The sequence below is a fragment of the Megalobrama amblycephala genome, linkage group LG11, assembly GCF_018812025.1.
Source record: "Megalobrama amblycephala isolate DHTTF-2021 linkage group LG11, ASM1881202v1, whole genome shotgun sequence".
Taxonomy (NCBI): domain Eukaryota; kingdom Metazoa; phylum Chordata; class Actinopteri; order Cypriniformes; family Xenocyprididae; genus Megalobrama; species Megalobrama amblycephala.
In genome coordinates this window covers 23,476,068-23,500,583 of record NC_063054.1, presented here as the reverse complement: position 1 = coordinate 23,500,583, position 24,516 = coordinate 23,476,068, and the positions used below count along the sequence as shown (strand labels likewise).

The window sequence follows — 24,516 nt, the reverse complement described above, 5'->3', positions numbered from 1 at the left end:
AAAACAATATTAGACTGTTGTGCTTTGCTTTTTTGAGGAATTTCTTGTCTTTTGGCACCCTTAGCATTGATATTTATGATGTCTAAATGTATAATAATGTGATAAATAACGACAGCACTAACATTGCTATACTTATCATAATGGAAAGCACTCAAGCAGCGTACTGTTACTATGGTTACCACCTCAAGCAGCTAATTAGTGCATTCTAATTTGTAATTTATATATTTTGTGAATGTGTGTGTATAGGCTATATATGCATAAAGCAACCGCCCATGGTGCGTTCGGTCATATATAACCATTATATATACTTCAAATACACCTTATATGGCCAACAAGAATCAAGGAATATGTTCTATTTGGCAGATGGAAATATGGGAATACATATCTTAAAAACAAAATAATGGTGTGCTGCCTGCTTGTTTGCCCACATGCTTGGTGCAGTTGTGCTGCAGAAGGCCATGCTCCAGCGAGACAGAAAATGAGGCACAACAAACCCTCTGACTCATCTCATAGAAGAAACCGAGACAATATTCCTTCCCTCTCTTTGCATCTTCCCCGCTGCACAGCTAGATGTGGGCCAAGATCAACCTCACTCTCTCTCTTTTCTCCCACCATCCATCTATCATTGCATGTCAGGACCACTCTGAGACCTGGCCCCACAGCGGGGAGACATTCCTTCACATCTGATGGGCTGATAATGGCACCCCTCTCTCCGTTCACTTGACCGGACATGGTCTGCACACTCTGTCGCTCTCTCTCCCTCTTTCTGTCCCTTGCACGCACACACAACCCACATGCACGGAAATGCTCCTGTTCATTCAGGTTGATGCCGTCAGAGGAGGATCTCAGGGGAAGCTAATTAAGTTGAAGGCAGGCCCTGCTGTCTGCTGATGAGCTGCAGAGACTCAGACTAGCCAGCATCTGAGTTCTCATAACTTGCCTGTATTATCTACAGCACTGCCTTCATATAGTTCGGTTCTGCCTGTCAGAAGATTACTGTGTGTCGTTTATGCATAACTGGCTAGGAGTGGAAGATTAGGAAGAAGGAGAGAGTAAAAGGGAGTGAGAAGATGGATAAATCAGACCGAGAGCTTGTTGTGAGAAGTCAAATGGTAGATAGGGGGTGCTGTAGAGCATTTCATGCTATTTTATCAGTAGGGAAGTAACTCACACTTCTAGAATATCTGGGCTGGATCTGAAATTGCCCCATATGCTTATATAGTGCACTAATTAAGGTGACAGCCATTTGTAATGGTGTCTGAAACCATAGCGGACATTATTGAGTGCACATATTCAGTTCCATAATGTGCCTCAATTATGAGTGTACACTACAAGAACTACCACAAAACATTCACTAGCAACTATCCAGAGCTGTGACATGAAAAGCAGCAGAGAGGGAACATAATCTATTTCTCTCTTTTAAGAACAACTGTGAGCATTAATGCTAAGCTAGTAGGCTAACTGAAAACAAAGAAAGGGAAATGTTGACTTTGTTTTTTTAGCTTTAGTAATGTAATGTGATACTGTAGGTATTTTAAAGGTGCCCTAGAATTAAAAATTGAATTTATCTTGGCATAGTTAAATAACAAGAGTTCAGTACATGGAAATGACATACAGTGAGTTTCAAACTCCATTGTTTCCTCCTTCTTATATAAATCTCATTTGTTTAAAAGACCTCCGAAAAACAGGCAAATCTCAACATAACACCGATTGTTACGTAACAGTCGGGATCATTAATATGTACGCCCCCAATATTTGCATATGCCAGCTCATGTTCAAGTCATTACACAAGGGCAGCCAATATTAAGGTCTGGATCTGTGCACAGCTGAATCATCAGACTAGGTAAGCAAGCAAGAACAATAGCGAAAAATGGAAGATGGAGCAATAATAACTGACATGATCCATGATTACATGATATTTTTAGTGATATTTGTAAACTATCTTTCTAAATGTTTTGTTAGCATGTTGCTAATGTACTGTTAAATGTGGTTAAAGTTACCATTGTTTCTTACTGTATTCACGGAGACAAGAGCCGTCGTTATTTTCATTATTAAACACTTGCAGTCTGTACAATTCATAAACACAACGTCATTCTTTATAAATCTCTCCAACAGTGTGTAATTAGCTTTAGCTTTAGCCACAGAGCATAGCCTCAAACTCATTCAGAATCAAATGTAAACATCACAAATAAATACCATACTCACATAATCCGATGTATGCATGCAGCATGCATGACGAACACTTTGTAAAGATCCATTTTGAGGGTTATATTAGCTGTGTGAACTTTGTTTATGCAATGATAGAGTCGAGAGCTCAGGAGGGGGCGGAGAGCGCGAGCAATTAAAGGGGCCGCAGCCTGAATCGGCGCATTTCTAATTATGCCCCAAAATAGGCAGATAAAAAAATTTATTAAAAAAAATCTATGGGGTATTTTGAGCTGAAACTTCACAGACACATTCAGTGGACACCTTATATATTACATCTTGTAAAAAAAACGTTCGATGGCACCTTTAATAGATCAGTTTTAAAACTAACATTTTCATGAATAAGAATAAATATACATAGATATACATTAAAGCTTCAGTTTTAAAACTAACATTTTCATGAATAAGAAAAAATATACACAGATATACATTAAAGCTTTACAATACATTACTTTATACATTAAACTGACTACCATTTATAATCAAGCAGTAAATAGAGCAGCCATAAAAAGTTTAGTTTTAGCCAGTTGTTTGAGGAAGGGGGATAGACTTAAAAGGGATAAGATAGCATGACAACAGCAGAAGCTTACTGGACCATGTTAACAAGCCAAAAAACCCTACTTCGGGGTAAATACATCCCATTTTGAGGGTCCTATCTCTCTAAAGGAGTCAACAAGTTTCACTGTTTGGGTCTGTTGATTTTCTCCATTTAAGCAATACCTTAGAGAACAACTAAAAACAATTGTTGTCCTCTTGTCTTTATAGTGAGAATGAGGAAAGGAAAAAATATGGCAATGGTACAGAAAGGCTCCCTCAGCTTGGGTACGCAAGAGCACTCTTCCTCATCTCATTTTACACTCATAGCATGCTGTTCTGAGCTGCATCCAGATTGCCTGTTGTTTTTCTATAGCGACTCCAATCAGGCGAGCCACACATTTTAAACATTTAAAAGATGTCACTAATCATGTGATCCCAAATTTCTGGCAGCTCCAAAGATCCCCTATTAACCACCTAAATGCTTCACACAGCTATGCTCTACTCAACTCTATAATCTACTGTATACCATCACTATACTGCAATATCACAAGTTAACATTTTTTAAGGGGCAATATGTATTCTGGAACTGACTATCGGGGCAATTAAAATTTTACGGATTTAAAATTTTTATCGGTATATTTTCTAACCATCCCGTAAAAGCTCAGCATGTTCAAATACTTGAACTGAATCAATTATTTGAAACAAATTTATCTTTTCCATTCTTTTCCACCTCAGAGTAATAAATACAATTGAAAGATAAAAGTATAAAACGAGAAGTGTCACATTGTTATATATGAAGTCCTACTTATGAGAAATAGTCACAATAATGAGAAAAGGTTGCATATTTGAGGAATAAAGTTGTAACACTCAGATATAAAGCTACATTGTAATGTTAGTCACATTGTGATATATAATGTCACAACTATGAGAAATAAAGTTGCAATAGTAAGATATTTTGCAATTACAAAAAAATAATTTGCAATTGTAATACAAAGCCGCAATTATGATAAATACTTTCACAATTACGAAAAAAATAGTCACAATAACCTTTTTATTTTTTCACTCGGGCAACAGGCAATACATTTGAAAGCAGAGAATTCTCTAGAAAGTCATTGTATTGTGTAACAGTAAGAATTATCTGGAAATACTGGAAAAAACATACCTGTAATTTAGAAGGTTAACAGGTAAACACATACTTTTGGTCATATAAAAGTTACTGTAGTGGTACTAAAACCACGCTTAACATAATTAGACGGGCCTACAAAAGAATATTTTGGAATGTATCAAATATTAAAGGAAAAAAACACAAAGTAATTCATTACTGGGGCTTTTCCCCTGGAGTATTTAAATATCTGTGGATTTTTTTTTGTCAATGCTTCCTGTCCAACAGAGCTCTTTCCTGTTTTCACATCCTACAACTATGTATTCTGAGCCCTCTAACATGTAAAATCTTATGCTCTCATCTTTTTTCATCTTTTGAATGCTTCCTCTGCTCTATCTCGCTGTTCGCTCTCTCCCTCTCTTTTCTGCTAATACCCTGGCTCTCAGCAGGGCCCTGCGCCCCACAGTGTGTCTGCCTGCATCTCACGCTCATTAAGATTAAACATGGGACTCTACCAGTGCACAGGCAGAGCTGTGGGCATGGAGGTAACCCAGGTTCACGAGCTGATTGTGGCAATTATGATTTTATTTTCTAAAGCCCCTCAGGTGCCACAGGAGGAACATGAGCATGATTCAGTGTTTAATACAACACAGTGTTTCTCATGCAAATTCACATGTCCAACTCCTAACAAGTGGGTTGAAAAATAAGTTGTTCTGCCTAGGCTGTTTGTCTTATACATCACAAAAGCATCAGTTTCAGAAATGATGTTAGCAAGAGCCCTATGTTATACATGCTTGCTGAATCAGATATTCTTTAGGTCCCTAAAAACCCATACGAAATTCCCATAGTTCAAAAAAGTTTATTCTCTTTTGGGTTTCAGGACTACAAATTGAACAACTTTACGAGGATGAAATATCTTCACGAGCCCATGCTGGTGTATTTCCGAGCTTGAAAAAGGGATGCTATAATGCTGCACCATCTCAGTGATTCTGCGTTTGGCTGTCGTCGCAATCCACCTCCCTTCACAGACAACTCACTATTCATTATGCATCTAAGGAGAGGGGGTCTCGTCTCAGTGTAATAATATCTCATGCTTGGTTAGAAGGCGGCTGCATAATTAGAAGCGGGAAATCTGATGGATGGGGGAGCAGGGTGGTAGGATGCTGAGCAGTGTGACCCCACTGACCTTGTTATCATTATGGGTGGCAGGGTTGACCAGTCCAGCCCCTGCTTCAGCAAGCAGCTGTTGCCTTTAATGGCATCATTTGCTCTTCACCTTGTCACCCCCTCTACCTTTCTCTCTCTAACTCTCTCTCTGTCTTTTCCTCTCTGTGGTATCTCGTCTCATGGTCAAGGGCAGTTGAGATCATGCCAAATCTGACTGGCAGCCTCATCAAGGTGAGGACTCAGGTAGTTATCTAGCAATTACACCACCAAGTGAGGTGTACTGCTCTGAAAATGTTTGTAAAATTCCACCAAAAATGATTTTTTAATAAACTTTTACCAACAAATTACATATCTTCCTATATATACGGTTACCATATAAAATAGATACAGCCCCAAAAAGTATGTTGAGACTATGTTATCCCACCTCAAGCCATACTAGGTGAATATGACAATCTTCTTTCTGACGAAAGCCAATTGTTGCCAATTGTGAGAACCAAACCTGCATAACTGACTTCACATTAAATGACCAGTCGGGTCATAGAAACTACACAAAAAGATTTTAACATGAATTTAAATATGAAAAAATTCCAACATAATATTTTACAGATGCCACCTAATTGGTATTTCCTAATTGGTTATGTAACAAAATGACATTCAGACATTCGTAAGAACGAATGAATGAACGAACAAGCAAAAGAAAGAAAGAAAGAAAGATTTTCTTAATGATCCAACAACTTTTTGTGCAAGTAAGGGTGACGGAGACACAGATGTTCCTTTTGTTTTTCTCTTTACAATTGCTGGAAATATCGCTCGGTAGCTGCTTGACAAATGTATCATTAAAAATCCAGCACGACTGGCTCGATTTTGTTACGTGTGAGGAGGTACATCAGTGAGCACGTGGTGGGGAACTTCAGCTTTAAGAGAATGAATCTCCTGCTGTGGGATTAAATTGAGTTCTCTGGTAGCTTGATGATCAGTCTCATTCGCACAGTCTGAGGCAGCCTGAAGGCCAGGCGACACGGCAGACTCTCCTGAGCTCACTGATTTTAAGTGGCAGTTCGGAGCATGGCCATCTGCACTATTTGGGTCAAGGACTTCGTGTTTTGATGTGCATATAAGACGATGTAGTGGTTATTAAATGCTAGCTATAGTGGTATCTCAGTGTAGTGAGGGTTTGGGAGAGCTCCTAAGCAGGTGTACTGTCTGAGAGATAGGGAGGGTGAAGCGAGAGAGAACGAGAATGAAAGCTGCAGAGTGCCGCAGTGCTAAGCTCACCTTGTCAAGCTTCTCTCTGCGGGAAGGCCTTGCCCTTGCAAACAGCAGACCACCAGGCGGGCATCTAAACCATGCAGAACCAGAAATACTGGCTTATTAAAAAGGTATATTTTGGGTTCTGTACAAGTTAAGCTCAATCGACAACATTTGTGGCATAATATTGTTGCCACAAAAAAAATAATTTTGACTCATCCCTTGTTTAGAAAGCAAAAATGGAGGTTAGAAGCAGTTACAGCTGAAGCAAATTGCACCAGTTTTTTGGAGAATTTAAAGTCACAATGCAATAAAAGTAGCGACAGATCAATTCTTCCCTATTGTGATGTAGACCTACACCTGAGTGAAATGGATTATAGAGAATGAAAAAAGAGAAAGAAAACGTCGGACAGGACTTGGCTCAACCCATTGGTTGTTGATTGAATGGAGGCAGATCTGAAAGCAAGCTTTTGAATATTCTTACATTAAAATGATTAAACCAAGATAGCACAAAGAAATATTTAAATAAGTTAAAATAAGAAGAAAAAAAATGTAGTGTTACTCTAAGCAGTTACTCTGCTAGGACTGGTAGATCAGATTATGCGATTCTGATTTAAAATTACAATGATAAAAAAACAAAGAAACAAACAAAACAGGCTATACATGGATGGTTTGTTCACAATAAGATGCATTTAGATAATAAATGCTGACTTCAAAAGCATAAATGTATCATTTTATAATAGTACTTGCATTTATTCTTCTGTTAGCTGCTTCAATCATTTTATAGTCATTGCGTTATATTGACAAATTTGCAAAGTTTAAATAACTTTAGTTTATTAAGCAATTATCCACACTAAAATCGTGTTACCATGCATAATGTTGTTGGTGCATGGTGCACGGTGCACAAACAGGTCTGGTGAATTCTATAGAAACCATGAGTATTTTAATGTCTGCCCCTTACTAAAATCAACCGTTTTTATATAGTAAAAGTGTAGTAACCATGTTTTTTGTGGGGATTGATTACCATTTGTATGGCCACAGTTTTACAACAAATACCATGGTTAACTATGGTTAATGTAGCAAAACCATGGCTAATTTGTCGTTACCGTGGTTTAACTATATTAACCTTGGTTTTTTGTCTTTATTTGTAGTAAAACCATGGTAAATTTTCGTAAGGGACAGATTGGCCTTTTCACTTCCATTGTAGGCCCACATGCCTCACTGTACCCAGTTTGTTATTTATTTATTTATTTATTTTTTAAAAAAGAAAGAAGAGTGGAAATCATGTTGTTGTAATCAACATTATGCCACAAATATTGTCGTTTAAGCTTAACTTGAACTTAAGTTGTTTGTCTTTATTGTACCCTTCTTCGCAGAAGCTACCTCGCTCTGAGGAGTCTTCCGTCGACATCGAGCTCACCGGGGTAGTTCGCTCCATATGTTTACTTCTCTCGGGTGTTTCTTCTCCTTTCTACTATTTTGCAGCCTCTGATACCGGCAGCTTCAAAGCTGAACAAAATAAACACAAATGCAAACTCCTCTCTTCGCATTAGCGCATCACAACAAGAAGCGGCGAGGGTTTCTGACAGAATCTTCTCTGTCTTTATCGCAAGAGATATCAAACAGTCAGACTAGTTCTGAGGCAGCAGTTAGTTAGGCTGAAGCCGTTCCAGACAGCTGTCATGGAAACAGATGTCTGTTCGGTTACAAGCTGCAGCTTTGCTCCCGTGGTAACGGCTTGCCGGTGCCTTTGATTGTGACTCGCTGTGCCTGCTCCGAATGTGGTTTCCATTGAAGTCCCTGCACAAAGAGGCCTCATCGTGTGATTGTTGGATTCATTAGTGGAAATTCCCCTACACTTCCTTCCAGATTTGAGGGCCCGAGTCAGCTGTGACATGGTTTTTGAAGAGAGCAGAGACCAGATGTGCTGTAATGATGGGGTGTTTTTGTGTGCCTCCTCCTTCCCTTAATCTCCAACAAATTATCACCGTGTTTGATTATCAAACAGCCTTCAGATGAGATCTAAATGTTAGCAGTTGGAACAACTAACTTCCATAAATATTACAAAATGAGCTCATCTACATTCCCCATTAGGCTTGAGGACAGTTTTCAGCTTCAGAACCCAAAATAAGACTTTCAGTAGATATCTGAGAATCTGCCATACAAGGTAGGCTCAAGAAACCTAGAGCTGCGAAAGGTTACGAGCACTAAATCCTCCTTGTTTTCACCAGGCAAGGACAGGCTGTGTCTCCTGACCTATAACTGTTGACCGCACATCCCGCTCTCAAGGTCTTGGATCTCAGCGGGAATTCAGAGGAGCCGAGCCCTGCAAGCGAAGGTCAGGACGGACCGCACCGAGGCTCCAGTGTTGAGATTCTCACCTCTGTTTATTTCATGAAAGAGAAGATGCCTCCACTCCATCTCAGCCTGCTGTGCAGCTTATCTGTATTTAAGACAACACTCAAGGCTTCTGTCTAGACGCAGGCTTAAAGCAGAGAATCGGACAGTACAGTTATAAAGCTTGAGAAAAAAAGACAACACTGAGAGGGAATGTCTGGAACATTGAAAATGAACAATAGGGCACTCAATGTTCAATGTTAAAGAGTTAGTTCACTTGAAAATTAAAATATTTGCCCTCATGTCATTTCAAAGCTGACTTTTTTTTCTTCTGCAGAACTCATAAGAAGGTATTTTGATCAGCTTTGAGGCCCATAAACAGGTCTTTCATTGTATAGACAAAAAAAAGGGTCTTCCTGGGTTCAACAGAAGAAAATAAGCAATACAGCTTTGGAACAACATGAGGATAAGTAAACAGTGAAAAACACTTTACAATAAGGTTCATTAGATAAACATTAGTTAATGTATTAACTAACGAACTAATCATGAGCAATTCATTTTTTACTGTATTTACTAATCTTTGTTAACGTTAGTTAATGAAAATACAGTTGTTCATTGTTCATGTTAGTCTACAGTGCATTAACTAATGATAACAAGATTTTCATAATGTATTAGTAAATGTTGAAATTAACATTAACAAAGATTAATAAATGCTGTATAAGTGCAGTTCATTATTAGTTCATGCTAACTAATTAACCTTATTGTAAAGTGTTACCGAAAAAATTCATTTTTATGTCAAATATTCCTTGAAATTTTAGAAATGCTTCTGTGTAAAACAATTTAATAGGTTTAAATGCTTATTTTTATTAAAGCAAATTTGATGTAATGGGATGAAGTTATACCCAGGTATCAGGAAAAATACTAAAAACAATTTAATTAGAATAACAAGTACTTCAAGTAACCCAAGTGAAGATGTTTTTTTTTTTTTTTTTTTTGTAAAGATAAGATCTAGTCCATCTTAATTTAGTCCATCAAGTGAACTGCAGTGACACCTGCTGTTCTTGTTGAGGCATTTCAGCATTAGTACATTTTGAAGCAAGGGCCATTTCTCAACTGAAAACACATTTGTGAAAATAAGAGCGAGACAACATTCAAAGATAAAGATCAATAATTCATTACAGTGGCACAATATTAGTCATGTTGGAAACTAATGGCGGCACACTCACTACAATTATTTATGCCACTTGTAATACACCCAAAAAATGTCCCAAGTGCTTATAAGCAAAAAGAGTTTCTGGGATGGAAAAATAAGTACCAGGAATCAATCTCAGGAACATGACAATTTAATTGACAGAACAATCAAAAACAAACAATTTCAGATAGGCATTTCATCTTCAGAAAAGAAGAAAACTTGTTTCTAGTGTTGTTTGCAATATTACAACACTAGCACAACAAGACCATAAAAAGAAAAAGTGCATTAGCCATCAAGGATAAACAAACTAGAGACACATCCTAGGCACCTAAAACATAATACATCATTATAAAATGAATGTGTGCTAACATGGGGGCTTTGCCGCTCCCTCCCTGGACAATCTGTCTGCCTCCTCGTTGCCTGTATACCCAGCATGACCTGGTATGTGCATCTAGAAATGAAGAATAAGAGAGATGGTACATTTCTGCATTTAGCAGTAATTTCATTGGCTATGCCATGCATTTTGTTTTATTGCTCATTGCCACGCACCCATGACAACATCGGAAAGCGAGCAGATGAATTCTGATTTTTAGTGCTTTAATATGAAGTCACGGTTCTAAAAAAAAAAAGACGACAGTCTTTGGGCATAGTCTTCAATAGGTAAAGATTAGATTTAATACATATATTGATTTAATATTGTTGGAGTTGGGCTCTGTAATGGAATTTATTATTTTTTTCTTTTTATCTGACACTGTATTTATGTTTGATTATAGAGTGCTACTAAAGTTATCTAGCAAATATCCTAGACCAGTGGTTCTCAAACCTGTCCCGGAGTACCACCAGCCCTGCACGTTTTCTCTGTCTCCGTATATCTGACACACTCATTTCAGGTCTAACAATCTCTACTAATGAGCTCATGAATTGAATCAGGTGTAATAGATGAGGGGGACATACAAAATGGGCAGGGTTGGTGGCACTCCAGGACAGGTTTGAGAATCACTGTCCGAGACATAACCAACAGGTTAAACATCAATACTTTGCCAAGAAAAACATTTTGATCAAGAAGTACAGTACATTGGATCGTTCACCATCATAACCACATTATCACAGACACAGACATTGCACATGTGCAAATATACAAAAGCAGCTGCTTGTCAGATACTGAATTGAGGCAGTATTCGCCATTAGGATACAGTAGAAAAAGTCTCATCTAAAGACCTAACTGAAGACTATCGATTTGGCACTGGTATTGTTGTCATCCATATCCTATATTCAGAGGAAGTTAAATATCACTTTCAGACAATATTATTAATTAAGCTGCTCTGATCTTGCTTTCCATCCTTAATCATCTGAGATATCAGCTTGTGACTGCCACATAAAGGACATGTTTTACCAATCTGTATGTAACAGTACATTTGGGTATCAGAGTTTTAAATGGTTTTACATGTTTCCCTGTCCATTTTAACTCCTCTTAACATGGTGTGTTTGTCTTTTGTGAATGGGACTCTACCTGCCATGTGACAAGAACATGACAGGATGTAGGAAGTAGACTCTGTCTGACATGCTAAATATAAGGCTGAATCCCAAAATGGCACCCTAAACCCTCACGGTCTTCCTCTGAGTCCACACTTCCGTGACATAATGCCACTTTGACTGCCGGGTAAAGTCCTCTGCGTAGCTTGCAAACTTGTGGGCTCAGCTGAAGTGCGCATCGAGGGCACTTTAACAAAAATTATGCAAAGAGATGCAAGACATCTCTCATTGTGTGTTTATCAAAATTGATCAACTGAAAGAGTCTACAGCTGCACATTTACATGCAAAAAGAATGTTTATACACAAAGGTTGGGACATCATGCTTGAAACGCACAAGTTGAATAGCAGATGCCATATTGTACAACACTGTGAGTGCAGATAAAACATACCCATACGACCTCAAGTTCTGCATTTAGTTTATCCAGCTTTTGAAAGTCTTCCTTGTTGACTACGGCCCCACCATTTTTAAGTCTCCAGCCATTAGACTTCCAGGTCTTTACCCAACTTGTGACACCTTTGGAAAGCAAAAAATCATTTAAAACAGCATACCTACAGTATCTCTCTCTCTCTCTCTCTCTCTCTCTCTCTCTCTCTCGCAGTTAAATATATATATGGAACCCTTAGTAAATATGAGCAAAGATGGATGTGAAAATAAATCTGCATTGTTTATCCTTTTGATCTTTCATTCAAAAAAATTCACAAAATTCTAACCTTTCATTGAAGGAAAACATTTCAAAGTGGGGGGAAAACTCACATTATGAAATAAATGTTTTTCTCCAATACATGTTGGCCACAATTATTGGCACCCCTAGAAATTCTTATGAGTAAAATATCTCTGAAGTATATTCCCATTCATATTTAAATTTTTTTAGCACACCAGGGTGACTAGGAGCATGAAATTGTCCAGCCATGACTTCCTGTTCCACAGGAATATAAACATGAGGAAACACAAATTCCCGTAATCATTCATCACAATGAGTAAAACCAAAGAATATAGTTCTGATGTGCAGCAAAAGATTGTTGAGCTTCACAAAATAGAAAGTGGCTGTAAGAAAATACCTAAAACATTGAAAATCCCAATTTCCACTATCAGGGCAATAATTAAGAAGTTCCAATCAACTAAAGAAGTTACAAATCTGCCTGGAAGAGGACATGTGTCTAAATCGTCCAAATGTGAAGTGAGGAGGAAAGTTTGAGTGGACAAAGACTCTCCAAGGATCACAGCTGGAGAATTGCAGAGATTAGTTGAGTCTTGAGTCTCAGAAAGCCTAAAAAGAATTATCAAACAGCACCTACATCCCCAGAAGATGTTTGGGAGGGTTTCAAGAAAAATCCTCTGCTCTCATCCAGAAACAATCTCCAGCATATTCAGTTGTCAGACAAGACTGGAACTTTAAACAGGACCGGCTTCTATGGTCAGATGAAACTAAAAAATGAGCTTTTTGGCAGCAAACCCACCAGATGGGTTTGGTGCACACATGGATAAAAAGTACCCCATGCCCACAGTTAAATATACTGCTGGATCTTTAATGTTGTGGGCCTATTTTTCTGCTGGAGGTCCTGGACATTACCATGGATTCTATCAAATACAAACAGATAAAAAAATCAAAACCTGACCGCTTCTGCTAGAAATCCAATAATGGGCCATGGTTGGATCTTCCATCAGGACAATGATCCAAAACAAACATCAAATCCAACACAAAAATGGGTCACTGAGCACAAAATGAAGCTTCTGCCATGGCCATCTCAGTCCTCTGACCTGAACCCTAAAGAAAATGAGTGGAGTGAACTGAAGAGAAGAAGCACCAGCATGGAGCTGGAATCTGAAGGATCTGGAGAGATTCTGCATGAAGGAATGGTCTCTGATCTCTTGTCAGGTGTTCTTCAAACTCATCAGGCATTATAGGTGAAGACTCAGATCTGTTATCTTGGCAAAAGGAGGTTGCAAAAAGTTTTGAATAAAAGGGTGCCAATAATTGTGGCCAACGTGCTTTGGAGAAAAACATTTATTTCATAATGTGAGTTTCCCCCCACTTTCAATTATTTACCTTAAATGAAAGGTTCAAATTTTGTGAATTTTTTTGAATGAAAGATCAAAAGGATAAACAATGCAGATTTACTTTTACAGCTGCTTTTGCTCATAATTACTAAGGGTGCCAATAATTGTATATATATAAAAAAATACACACCCACACATTACTTAATGTATAAATAATAGAAGTAAATAAAAAAAAAAAAAAAAAAAAAAATTGTACTATATTGATTCATGACAAGAGTAGACACTTTCACTAGTTTTTGGAGAGAAGGCAGGGAGTGCATACCGTTAATGGTGAACTTGCTGTCTGTGTATAGCACAACCTTTTTAAAATTCCTTTCTCTGGCCTGCTCGAGTGCTTTGCAAGCAGCCTGTGATGAAATGTTTAATGATACAGTTATCAATAACAGGGAATAAGAAAGAACTCTGTTTGAGCACCTCACAATTCTTACCTGCAATTCTGCTCTTTGGTTGGTCTGCCTCCCTGGAAGCCTCTCAGCCACATTACTGAGAAATTAAAAAATTAGGCTAAATAAAAACATTGTTCTCTGAAGTTGCACTGTTTGTTTTTCCAGAATGCCGTTAATCACAGATGACTTACAGTGGATGATCACGACCCCAATATACACCAATTCCTGCACGTGCTCCTTGTCTCCCATTGGATGAGCAACAGCCATCAGTGTACACCACTACAGCATCACCTGAAAAAAAGAAGCATGAAGTAGCTCATTTAATCTTACAGTGGGAAAAAAAAAAAAGTGCAACGTCAATATTGGTCTACTAATTCGGTTTTGGTTTAAATTTAAAATTTCCATTATCTCCAATAAGACTATAGTACACAATAGTTACCCATATACGTAAATCCATCACTACTGGCTGCAGCTGTCTTTGGCATTGGGGCTTCAATGAGTTTCACTCGTTTCGGACAGGATGGTCCCTCATCTTCAGAGTCCGCATAGGTTCTTTTACTTCCAAGGGGTACAGCCGTTGAGGCATCAGGCACGTTTCTAGGAGGCAGGACCTCATAGTCATATCCTTAAATGCAAACAAAAATGTTAATCACTTGCTTTGTAGTATGTTTTAGCAGCATATCAATACATAGATAAGTATTTATCTGTATAGTAATTTTGGGACAATTCTTGCGATGTGACATGATGCTATGTTGCATCTACAATCATTATTAACAGTATTTTATCAATTCTTTATAATTACAACAAAAGCAGATTTTATGACCTCATATTTATTAAGAGAACACCTGGAACATTTCATTAGTTATGCCATTTAATAAACTACTGAAGCAAAAAAAAAAAATTGGTAAAGAAAAACTAAGAAACTGTGACCTGTTAATAGAAGATAACACAGAAATGAGTGGGGTAAGCTGTGCCACAACTTTACATAAGTTGTCCAATAATTAAATTGAATTAATTAAATTGATTAATTAAATTGAATTAATTCTGACAATGCTTAATTAATTAAATCTCAGGATATCTGCGATCAATTGAAATTCTATAACATAAGCAATAGAAATATGGCCCACATTAGAAGTAAACTGTCTGTTATCATGGGGCATTAGGCAAGGATTTACATTTCAATTAAAAATTTGAGCATATATGAGAAAAAAAAAAAACTATGCATGTAACAGTATGTGGATTATGTGTATTGTTGAAGCTGTTGCATGAGACCAACATGTTTGATATACATTTTTAGATCTGGATAAATATAACCAGCATATAATATAACATTTGACTTGCAATGAAGAATATTGACATGTACCAAAAATAAATAAATACAATAAATAAAATGGTATGCTGTGCTTTCTCTAAATATATGGTCACACAACAAAAATAGAGGCAAATCTTGATTATTATCTGAAATTATGGCAGATTTTTATGAGGGGTGTGTACAACATCTTTGATATTACCATTTGGTCTCTCAAAAGATGATGCTGCAGATTGGCTCCTCACAAAGGCCCAAGCATCCTTTTCAGAGGCAAACTTCTTATAACTCGCAGAGGGAAACTTATCCACCTGATGTTTACATTCCTCCCTTTAGGAGAGAAATAATACGTGGTCACGCAATGCAGTGAAACGAGCGCTTACAATTAAAGGATTATTCATACAGTTTCCTGTTCACCATGTTTGATATACTCCTGGTTTAAATCCTTTCCTCACAGCGTAGAAAAAGGCTCCTTTCTTGCCCATCTCTTCTGCGGCGTTACAGAGAGTCCTGCGTACAACATTGAAAAACCCAGGCAATCTCAACATAGTCTCTGCTCACAGCAGAGTAAACTTTGCAATATCCCTCAGTCGTGGCATTTGAAATGACAATAACCACAAAAATAACCTGACAAAGGCGAAATCTTTCACAAAATGCTTACGGATTCAAAGGTTTTGACTTTGGCTAGCAAAACATCCACAGCATTTGTACCCACGCTAACAGCCGGCTGACCAAACGCTTTTCAGAGGCGCAGTTTCTTATTCTTTTTTACCCCAATCCAGTTCCTAGTGCCTTACCGCCACCAACTGAAGTGGAGTGAGGAAGGAGACGACACTGAGATAAAAATAAATATATAAAATTATAAATTATAAAAATTATATATATAAAAAAAACAGCAATACAAACATTGAGTCACATGGACTCGATCATATTTAAAATTGGCGTTAAGAGAGAAATTGCACATACAGTGCAGCCTGATTTCTGAACATATGACTCTTATGAGCCGATTCTTTTGTGAACCACAAACATACGGCACAACCACAACGTAGTTCGATTCCAGAACGAATGACTCTTATGAACAGCGGATCTTCATTGATTCACCAAGAGGAAATGTGGCACTTTTTTAAAAGTTTTTATATCACAATGGAACTCCATTTGACTGGAAAACTGTAAAGCATATGATTAGATATGTATTTTTAAACAGACAGCAAGTCAGTATTTGCAGAAAAAAAAGAAAACGTGTTTTTGTAATGCCTAGCCAGATTCCCTGAAACTATTTATTTATAATATTGTATCATGTTGTTCTTCGCTCAATAAAAAATTAAATAATATATTGTGCTTTTTCCTTTACACAACATAATAAAAAAAAGAACGGGCGCCCTCTGCGGTCGGGATGATGATTACATTTCCCATCATGCAACACACCAACGCGCTTTTACCGGCCTCTCGCGAGAATACGGCCTCTTCCCAGGCCGTCGTTGAAAGAGGTGAGTTCACTGAATGTGCCCAGCTAAAGGGATATCAAGTTAAAATGTAGAAAATAAGTCATATTTATCTCCATGCACGAGCTTCATATGATGTTTTCACGGGGATACGTTAGATGCGAGTGTCTTAGAGAATGGATGGCTATTTTAGAAATAGGATTTTATATATTTAAGATGTGCTAGTAGACGTGTCTACTACAGTATTGCTCCATGTGCTGTTCTAAGATGCCCGAAAATACCAATATTAAGAGATATTAAAATAGTATATCTCGAAGACTTATATTTGTGATAGAATTAAACCTGTATTGTAAATATAGTAATTCTATGTTAGCTAATCAATGCTAACGGCATGCTAAGGACGTACTTAGCAGAAATTGTTTTCTTAATGGTAGCTGGTGAATTACTTAGCAACTAAAGTTACAATTATACAGTCGGAGATTAATAATTTGATTAAATGCGAGTCATTTGGGTTAAATGATTAAATGGCTCAAACTTGTATAATGGATTCTGATGTGTAGTATGTCACTTTACTTACCAGTACATACGCATCAGGTTGTCACTTTTGAAGGATAGTTCACCCAATAATAAATTGTTAATTTACTCTTTCATGTTATTCCAAACCCACGTGACTTTCACTTTCATTGATTCACGTTTTTTCCACCCCCATAAAAAAATAAAGTAAATGGAGATTGAGGCTGTCGGTTTGCAGCATTCTTCCCAATCTTATTTTGTGTATAACAGAGTGTGAAAAAGTTCAGGTTTGGAACAATGTGAGGGTTAGTAAACGACAATCTTCACTTTTGAGTGAGCTATTACATTAACAGCTATTGTGTAGTGTTTTTATTCTAATAAGTCTGTTTCTGTGTTTCAGACACAGGCCATGTTCAGTACCAGCGCGAAAATAGTGAAGCCGAATGGCGAAAAGCCAGACGAGTTTGAGTCTGGCATTTCCCAGGTATAATTTATCAGCCACTCATGACTTCTTGAAATGTGATCTACATGAATCTGTAGCCTCTTCTATCGTTCTTGTGATTAAACTTTTGTCTGTGCCATGCAGGCTCTTCTTGAGCTGGAGATGAACTCTGATTTGAAGGCTCAGCTGAGGGAACTCCACATCACCGCTGCTAAGGTAAAAACCCTGTCATTTCATTAATTTTAGATTATTGCCATTTCATCAGTTCATCTACAGCAGCATCACTACAATGATTAGCTATTTGAACTGATTTGACAACCAACGTGGACATCCTGTGAGATGGCTCTCATGTGGCTCTGTCCATGTGGCGTATGGGAGCGCAGCACTTCGGTGCCATGACGTACAGTCCCGTTCCACGACGTTGGATAGCAAGCTTGTCCCCAGCCTCTGGCTGGTGAGGACAGCGTCCTGTATATTCCTACATCTTCCCAGAGCCCTTTGGGCCGTTACTGGGGAGGTAAACCATGCAGTGCACATGGCCTCCACTGTAAATATTGGTACTTGCTAAATAATAGGTTGTCATTCATAGATTTATGCATTGTGTGCATAAGTTCATGCTATTCATTCTTTTTGCAGGAAATTGAGGTTGGTGGTAGCAGGAAAGCCATCATCATCTTTGTTCCTGTGCCTCAGTTGAAATCCTTCCAGAAGATCCAGGTGAGGCTCGTGCGTGAGCTGGAGAAAAAATTCAGCGGCAAGCATGTGGTGTTCATCGCTCAGGTAAGACTCGTCATTTCTGAGCATCTGCCTTTTTAATGTAGAATGGTTGTCAGGTGTGCTATACTTTGTATTTATTGTTGTACAGTTTGTTGCTGCTGAAACTGTCTCTAGTGTTTAGTGCAATGCTTTTGTCCTTTGGGGTGGAATTTTAATGACCTCATGAAATCCAAGTTAAATTTGTGACTTTTTTTTTTTTTTTTAAACCAGGTCTTTTTATTCAAGATTTTCATAATAAGAAAGAAAAGACAGGGAAGCTTAACAGAACAGTGTATATACTCAAAACCCCAACATAACACATCCTTCTACCCATCAGACTTAAAGTAACAATTACGTAGTACAAAGAATAAAAGGATAATTCCAGTAATAGCATTCAACATGAATATGTACAACAATGAAGGTGTTATTTGTGGCTTTTAGTCCATGTCTGTTCACTTTGAGGCCATTGTTTATGCTACCGTGCTCTTACACATTGAAACATTGACTTTCAAATGCTCTGTAGATTTAAATTGTGCATACCTGTGTAATTTGACTGGAGAACTTGAATCTTGAGGGCATTGTATTGGACAATTTAAACTTTTGAATTGTGCATTCCTGCAAAATTTGCCTGGACAACTCAAACTTTTAATTGTCCAATCCAGTGCTCTCTACAGTTAATTTGTTCAGTCACATTTCACAGGTATGCTCTCTTAAAATTAATTTGTCTAAATCAAATGCTTTTTGGATTTAAAACGTCTATCTCCACCTGCAATAGATTACCATTTATAGCTTATTGGATATTTTAAAAAGGGTAACAAACCCTTTTATTTCCAGCCAAGCATCCATTTTCAATTGGACGGTGTCAGTGCTGGACCGGAAACTACTTAAGCCATTTCATTGGGTCCTTAAACTTGGACATTTTAACATGAATTTTAGTCTTAGTGTGATGTGATTTACCAACGTGGACATCCTGTGAGATGGCTCTCATGTGGCTCTGTCCGTGTGGCGTATGGGAGCGCAGCACTTCGGTGCCATGACGTACAGTCCCGTTCCACGGCGTTGGATAGCAAGCTTGTCCCCGGCCTCTGGCTGGTGAGGACGGCGTCCTGTATATTCCTACATCTTCCCAGAGCCCTTTGGGCCGTTACTGGGGAGGTAAACCATGCAGTGCATATGCCATTTAGAGACATGATGTGATTTTGCTTAAGAATTAGCTTGTTGACAACCAAATTAATGGTTTTAATCTTGATTGATCTTGTCTTCCAGAGAAGAATCCTGCCTAAACCCACAAGGAAAAGCCGCATTAAAAACAAGCAGAAGCGTCCCAGGAGGTAAATGTCGTCTTGTTGCATTTTGGAAGGTGTGTTTGCAGAGTCAGGGTTAGTAGTGCTTGCTTTCTCAGAGTAAATTTGCCTACACTATCAGTGTTTTGCTGATTGGCCTGTTAGCGTATCAAACCAACGTGGACATCCTGTGAGATGGCTCTCATGTGGCTCTGTCCTTGTGGCGTAAAGGGAGCGTAGCACTTTGGTGCCATGACGTACAGTCCCATTCCATGACGTTGGATAGCAAGCTTGTCCCCAGCCTCTGGCTGGTGAGGACAGCGTCCTGTATATTCCTACATCTTCCCAGAGCCCACTGGGCCATTACTGGGGAGGTAAACCATGCAGTGCACATCCAAATCTGTTATATGTAGGATGGTTTCACATTTTTAGGTGATGTGAACTTAATGTTTGGTGAATGAACACTGAACTTGTCCCCTTAATCTGTGTCCTCCTTCAGCCGAACTCTGACTAACGTACATGATGCTATCCTTGAGGACCTGGTCTTTCCCAGCGAAATTGTTGGCAAAAGGATTCGCGTGAAACTGGACAGCAGCAGGCTCATCAAGGTCCACCTCGACAAGGCACAGCAAAACAATGTTGAACACAAAGTGAGTACTTCTCTCTTAATAAATGCTATGACCCAACGTGGACATCCTGTGAGATGGCTCTCATGTGGCTCTGTCCGTGTGGCGTATGGGAGCGCAGCACTTCGGTGCCATGACGTACAGTCCCGTTCCACGACGTTGGATAGCAAGCTTGTCCCCAGCCTCTGGCTGGTGAGGACAGCGTCCTGTATATTCCTACATCTTCCCAGAGCCCTTTGGGCCGTTACTGGGGAGGTAAACCATGCAGTGCACACTATTAATTGTCAAAATGGCGGTCCCATTTTGGGATTCTTGCTGAATTATTAGGCTATCCTAATTTGATATGTGCAATGTTGTCGGTCTCAGATGGTTTTAGTCCTCGTGACTTTAACTGGAGATTTTCCCTTTTGAAAGAAAAAAACATCAATTAGTATGCTCTAGCTTAGTTTTCAGCTCTCTGCAATTCAATTTGAGTGATCACAATTGCCTAATTGATCTTTTCACTGAATATTTATTTAAACTAATTTGTGGTTCTTGTTTCAGGTTGAGACCTTCTCTGGTGTCTATAAGAAGCTCACAGGCAAGGATGTGATATTTGAATTCCCGGAGTTCCAACTGTAAAGTGCAGATGACAAAATAAATTTGTTTACTGTCATGTCCCCTGTCTGTTTTCCATTTTTACTAAGTTGAGTGACTTCTGGCTTTTTATATGTGGTCATATAATGTGTAAGATGTGAGTTCATAAAAACATTGTCAGAAAAAGGAAACAGTAAATGTTCTGAAGTGGTAAGGATTGCTATGACGTTGTTGTCTGTGCATTATAAGTCTGCAGCAGATTGCAAAGTGTCACATGTTTTGACCCTGTTATGGAGGCCAAAATGACCAGTATCTTTATAGTGCTCAAACTCATATCTGGCCTTATCCTGACTTGCAAAAGATACGGTAATGCATGATCTAAACCAGGCCATGTGGCAGCCAAGGTGTCGAGTTATACGCTGATAGCATGTTGGTCAATGTCCTGTACTAGTATTGAAATGTAAATGGATGGTTGTTTTATTAAGGTTAATCAAAAAAAAAAAAAATCAAGGTATTTGTTCATCCATTTAATTTTTAACTTGTATTCTGGCTGAACAGTGCAACAGGTGAACAAAACTATCCTTTTATAAAACAATGTTAATTTGTAGGCTAACCTGGAAGGTTAATTTTCACAAGGATCAAAGCTATACTATGTTTAACCCTTAAACAGACAATATACACCACAGGATACATACTCAATCTCTTGCATGAGGGAATTTTTCATCCAATTCTGTTGTAGTTGAGTTGGTAGAAATCTTGCTCAAGGACTGAGGCCCTTAAGGAAGACCATTAAAGGGATAGTTCACCCAAAAATGAAAATTTGATGTTTATCTGCTTACCCCCAGCGCATCCAAGATGTAGGTGACTTTGTTTCTTCAGTAGAACACAAATGATGATTTTTAACTCCAACCGTTGCCGTCTGTCAGTCTTATAATGCGAGTCAATGGTCACACAGTTTATAAGAGACAATAAACACGCACAGACGAATCCAAATTAAACCCTGCGGCTCGTGACGGCACATTGATGTCCTAAGACACGAAATGATCGGTTTGTGCGAGAAACCGAACAGTATTTATATAATTTTTACCACTAAGACACCACTATGTCCAACTGCATTCAGCAATTGCTTGGTGATGTCTGATCGCGCTCTGACAACGGCAGTGATGTCAGACATCAACGGTTGGAGTTAAAAATCATCATTTATGTTCTACTGAAGAAACAAAGTCACCTACATCTTGGATGCGCTGGGGGTAAGCAGATAAACATCAAATTTTCATTTTTGGGTGAACTATCCCTTTAAATGTGGAAATTAATAATCACACGTTAAACTGATATTACTTTTAGGCCTGGTTTCACAGACAGGGCTTAGCCTAAACCAGGATTAGGTCTTAGTTCAATAAGGATATTTAAGTAGCTTTTATAAACATATACTAGAAAAAACATTATTGGTGTGCATTTTGAGATGAAACAATGGCAGTGACATTGAGACAAAGCAATGCACTGATACATTTAAAGATATGTCAGTTCGAGTTGCTTTCAGTTAAAACAGTTCACATGCATTTTAGTCTGGGACTAGTTAAACCTTGTCTGTGAATCCGGGGTATATGTTGTATCATAGATTGCACTATATGATTGATTAGTGATGGAAAAACCTGCAAGATACTGGACCTCTAAGGCTAGAGTTGCCCACCCCTGAAGGTTGAAGACCAGAGTTTAGCAGTTTAAAAATAGAAGAAAAGTGCCTCAGTTTAAGGACAATTAGACATGTCATACATGCAGTATATTTCGCATATTACATTTTTTTTTCTTGCATCAGATAAATCATAGAAGTATTGATGAATTTGGATTTTTTTTATACCCTATAACAGAGCAATGGATCTTTGGGAGATACAACTTGTAAAATTCAAACTTTCAAATATTCCTTTGGAGATGTTTTACTTAAGTCCAGATGATATAAAAAAAGTGAAAATAATTTTTGTTGTTGTTTTTTTTGCTGTTCATTTCCCACTGTTGCCTGTTTAAGGGTTAAGTAAATTAAGTTCTTTGTTTAACATTACTCGAAAAAAAAAAATACTAAATTAAACGTAATATTTAAAGTACTGTGTGATTTTAAAAAAAGAAAAGAAAAGAAAAAGTTCTTGCTTAAGGGCTACTACATCTGTTGCTGGTTTCGTCAAGCACGTAAATGCCCCCGTTTGGTGTTTGCAAAATGTTCCATGGTCCTTTCAGGACAGTACAAAATCGCTAATTATTTATTGCACAACCGAGCAGTGTAATTATGTGATAGCAAAGAAATACCCCACCATATGTAGGTTGTTGAAACAGATATTCAGATATGTAAAATAATTGTAATTAAAATACAAAAGAAAAGAAACTGAAAATGCTACTAGTTATTGTTCAACAGAGGGCGCTGTTTTTCCACAGCGACTACATAACTGACATGGTTGAGTAATGAAGTTCATAGTAATAATGAAGTATAATAGTGAGCAGTGGCGATCCTACACTTCCGTGGGCCCTAAACAAAACTTTGTGAAGGGGCCCCTGTCAGTGCATTCTTAAACCACCCAAAGTTTCCATAATATTTATTATTGCATGAATCAATAATTAGGCTACAATGGTTATGCAAGGTGCACTGCTGGTTTTTTATAGTTAATGGAATTAAAACATCAAGGAAACAAACAGCAAGTTATGAAAAACGCATATAAATATGTAAAGGCAAACCCATTAAAACACGTTAAATTGGCAGTAAAAACAATTAAGTAAAATTAAAACCAAATTTTCGTTGACAGCTAAATAAGCGCTTTATGATAGTAGTAATACTCTGGCACCATCTAGCTGTCAGAAAAACTATAACACAGCCGAATCGGCTTTCTAAATGCGCGATTTACTAACGAAATACAGCATGATAAACAACAACAACAACAACAACAATAATAATAATAATAATAATAATAATAATAATAAAATATGCTAGGTTGTTTAAACCCAAATTTTGTGTAACATATTTTAACAAAATACCCAACGGTTGGGTTTGTCCATTTTGATCCAAATCAACAACCTAGCATTTTTTAAGAGTGAAGAAGGCTTAGGTAAACATACGAAAATTCATCAATAATTGAGCTATGAGCTAACTTTAGATTAATGGGCATTGTTTTTAAAATACCTGAGTCACACAACAGCGTGTAATACTGAACATGAATGTTTATTTCTTATGAACCACGCATAAGAACATTTTGATTATCAATGCGTATACCAACACAAACCGAAAGTTACATTTCATCATGGGGCATTTCTGTGGAGACCTGGACTGAGTTATTGCTTTACGACATGCTTATGAATTTATTGCTTTGTCAAGACTAAATAAGAAATTAAAATATTTCAAAAATACATACTTTCTTCACTCTTGGCACTCTTTATCTGTTCCAGAAGTTTCGTTTTGCAGCCATAGCCATGCCAAGACGCTGTTATTAGGCCTATCTCCCGCATTGCATGCTGATGTCTGATTTATTGAATAAATATAAATCATTATTAAAATATTTCCACATGAATCTACCCATGTTCAGTAGACACCACACATATATCTGCATGTTACAAAGAGATATTCACGTTATGATAAATTATGGGTGCCCTACGCAATTTGCGTAGCTTGCAACCAGAGTTAGCCAGAAATTCAACATGTAAACTGCTTAACACGTTAAAACGAGCCGCGATTGTGTTTAATAACCCAGTCTGTACTTTCATACAGAGTCATATTATTCTACGTGACAGTTGTTGATCAACATAGTGGACTTTGCTCTGTTAAAGAG

At 37.9% G+C, this 24,516-nt stretch overlaps 2 protein-coding genes, 1 long non-coding RNA gene and 4 other non-coding genes across 9 annotated transcripts; 5 read left to right on the top strand and 2 right to left on the bottom strand.

Moving 5' to 3' along the window:
* Positions 1 to 9,923: 9,923 nt before the first annotated feature.
* Positions 9,924 to 16,175, bottom strand: rnaseh1 (ribonuclease H1). 3 transcript variants are annotated; one of them, XM_048206803.1, is made up of 10 exons: positions 16,039 to 16,174; positions 15,700 to 15,906; positions 15,490 to 15,582; positions 15,278 to 15,402; positions 14,206 to 14,391; positions 13,958 to 14,057; positions 13,809 to 13,863; positions 13,643 to 13,727; positions 11,711 to 11,835; positions 9,924 to 10,239 (listed from the first exon to the last, which is right to left on the bottom strand). In XM_048206803.1, exons 3-10 carry the CDS (start codon positions 15,555 to 15,557, stop codon positions 10,153 to 10,155), a joined length of 831 nt encoding a protein of 276 aa, XP_048062760.1. In that variant the 5' UTR covers positions 15,558 to 15,582; positions 15,700 to 15,906; positions 16,039 to 16,174; the 3' UTR covers positions 9,924 to 10,152. The 3 variants fall into 3 exon arrangements, with proteins under 3 accessions (XP_048062760.1, XP_048062759.1, XP_048062758.1); XM_048206802.1 differs by having other exon boundaries at positions 15,734 to 15,906; positions 16,039 to 16,172; XM_048206801.1 differs by having other exon boundaries at positions 15,490 to 15,906; positions 16,039 to 16,175.
* A 262-nt stretch (positions 16,176 to 16,437) lies between these two features.
* On the top strand, positions 16,438 to 20,789 carry rps7 (ribosomal protein S7). Its single transcript, XM_048206804.1, has 7 exons — positions 16,438 to 16,559; positions 17,428 to 17,511; positions 17,614 to 17,685; positions 18,106 to 18,249; positions 19,492 to 19,556; positions 20,008 to 20,158; positions 20,678 to 20,789. The coding sequence occupies exons 2-7, from the start codon at positions 17,437 to 17,439 to the stop codon at positions 20,753 to 20,755; spliced, it is 585 nt and encodes a 194-aa protein (XP_048062761.1). The 5' UTR covers positions 16,438 to 16,559; positions 17,428 to 17,436; the 3' UTR covers positions 20,756 to 20,789.
* On the top strand, positions 17,788 to 18,008 carry LOC125279173. Its single transcript, XR_007187344.1, has one exon. It is a non-coding gene; the product is annotated as a small nucleolar RNA SNORA73 family (small nucleolar RNA).
* LOC125279176 lies at positions 19,182 to 19,402 on the top strand. The gene has a single exon (XR_007187346.1). It is a non-coding gene; the product is annotated as a small nucleolar RNA SNORA73 family (small nucleolar RNA).
* Positions 19,683 to 19,904, top strand: LOC125279177. The gene has a single exon (XR_007187347.1). It is a non-coding gene; the product is annotated as a small nucleolar RNA SNORA73 family (small nucleolar RNA).
* Positions 20,047 to 24,422, bottom strand: LOC125278060. Its single transcript, XR_007187042.1, has 2 exons — positions 24,103 to 24,422; positions 20,047 to 20,538 (listed from the first exon to the last, which is right to left on the bottom strand). It is a non-coding gene; the product is annotated as an uncharacterized LOC125278060 (long non-coding RNA).
* On the top strand, positions 20,191 to 20,411 carry LOC125279174. Its single transcript, XR_007187345.1, has one exon. It is a non-coding gene; the product is annotated as a small nucleolar RNA SNORA73 family (small nucleolar RNA).
* Positions 24,423 to 24,516: the final 94 nt, after the last annotated feature.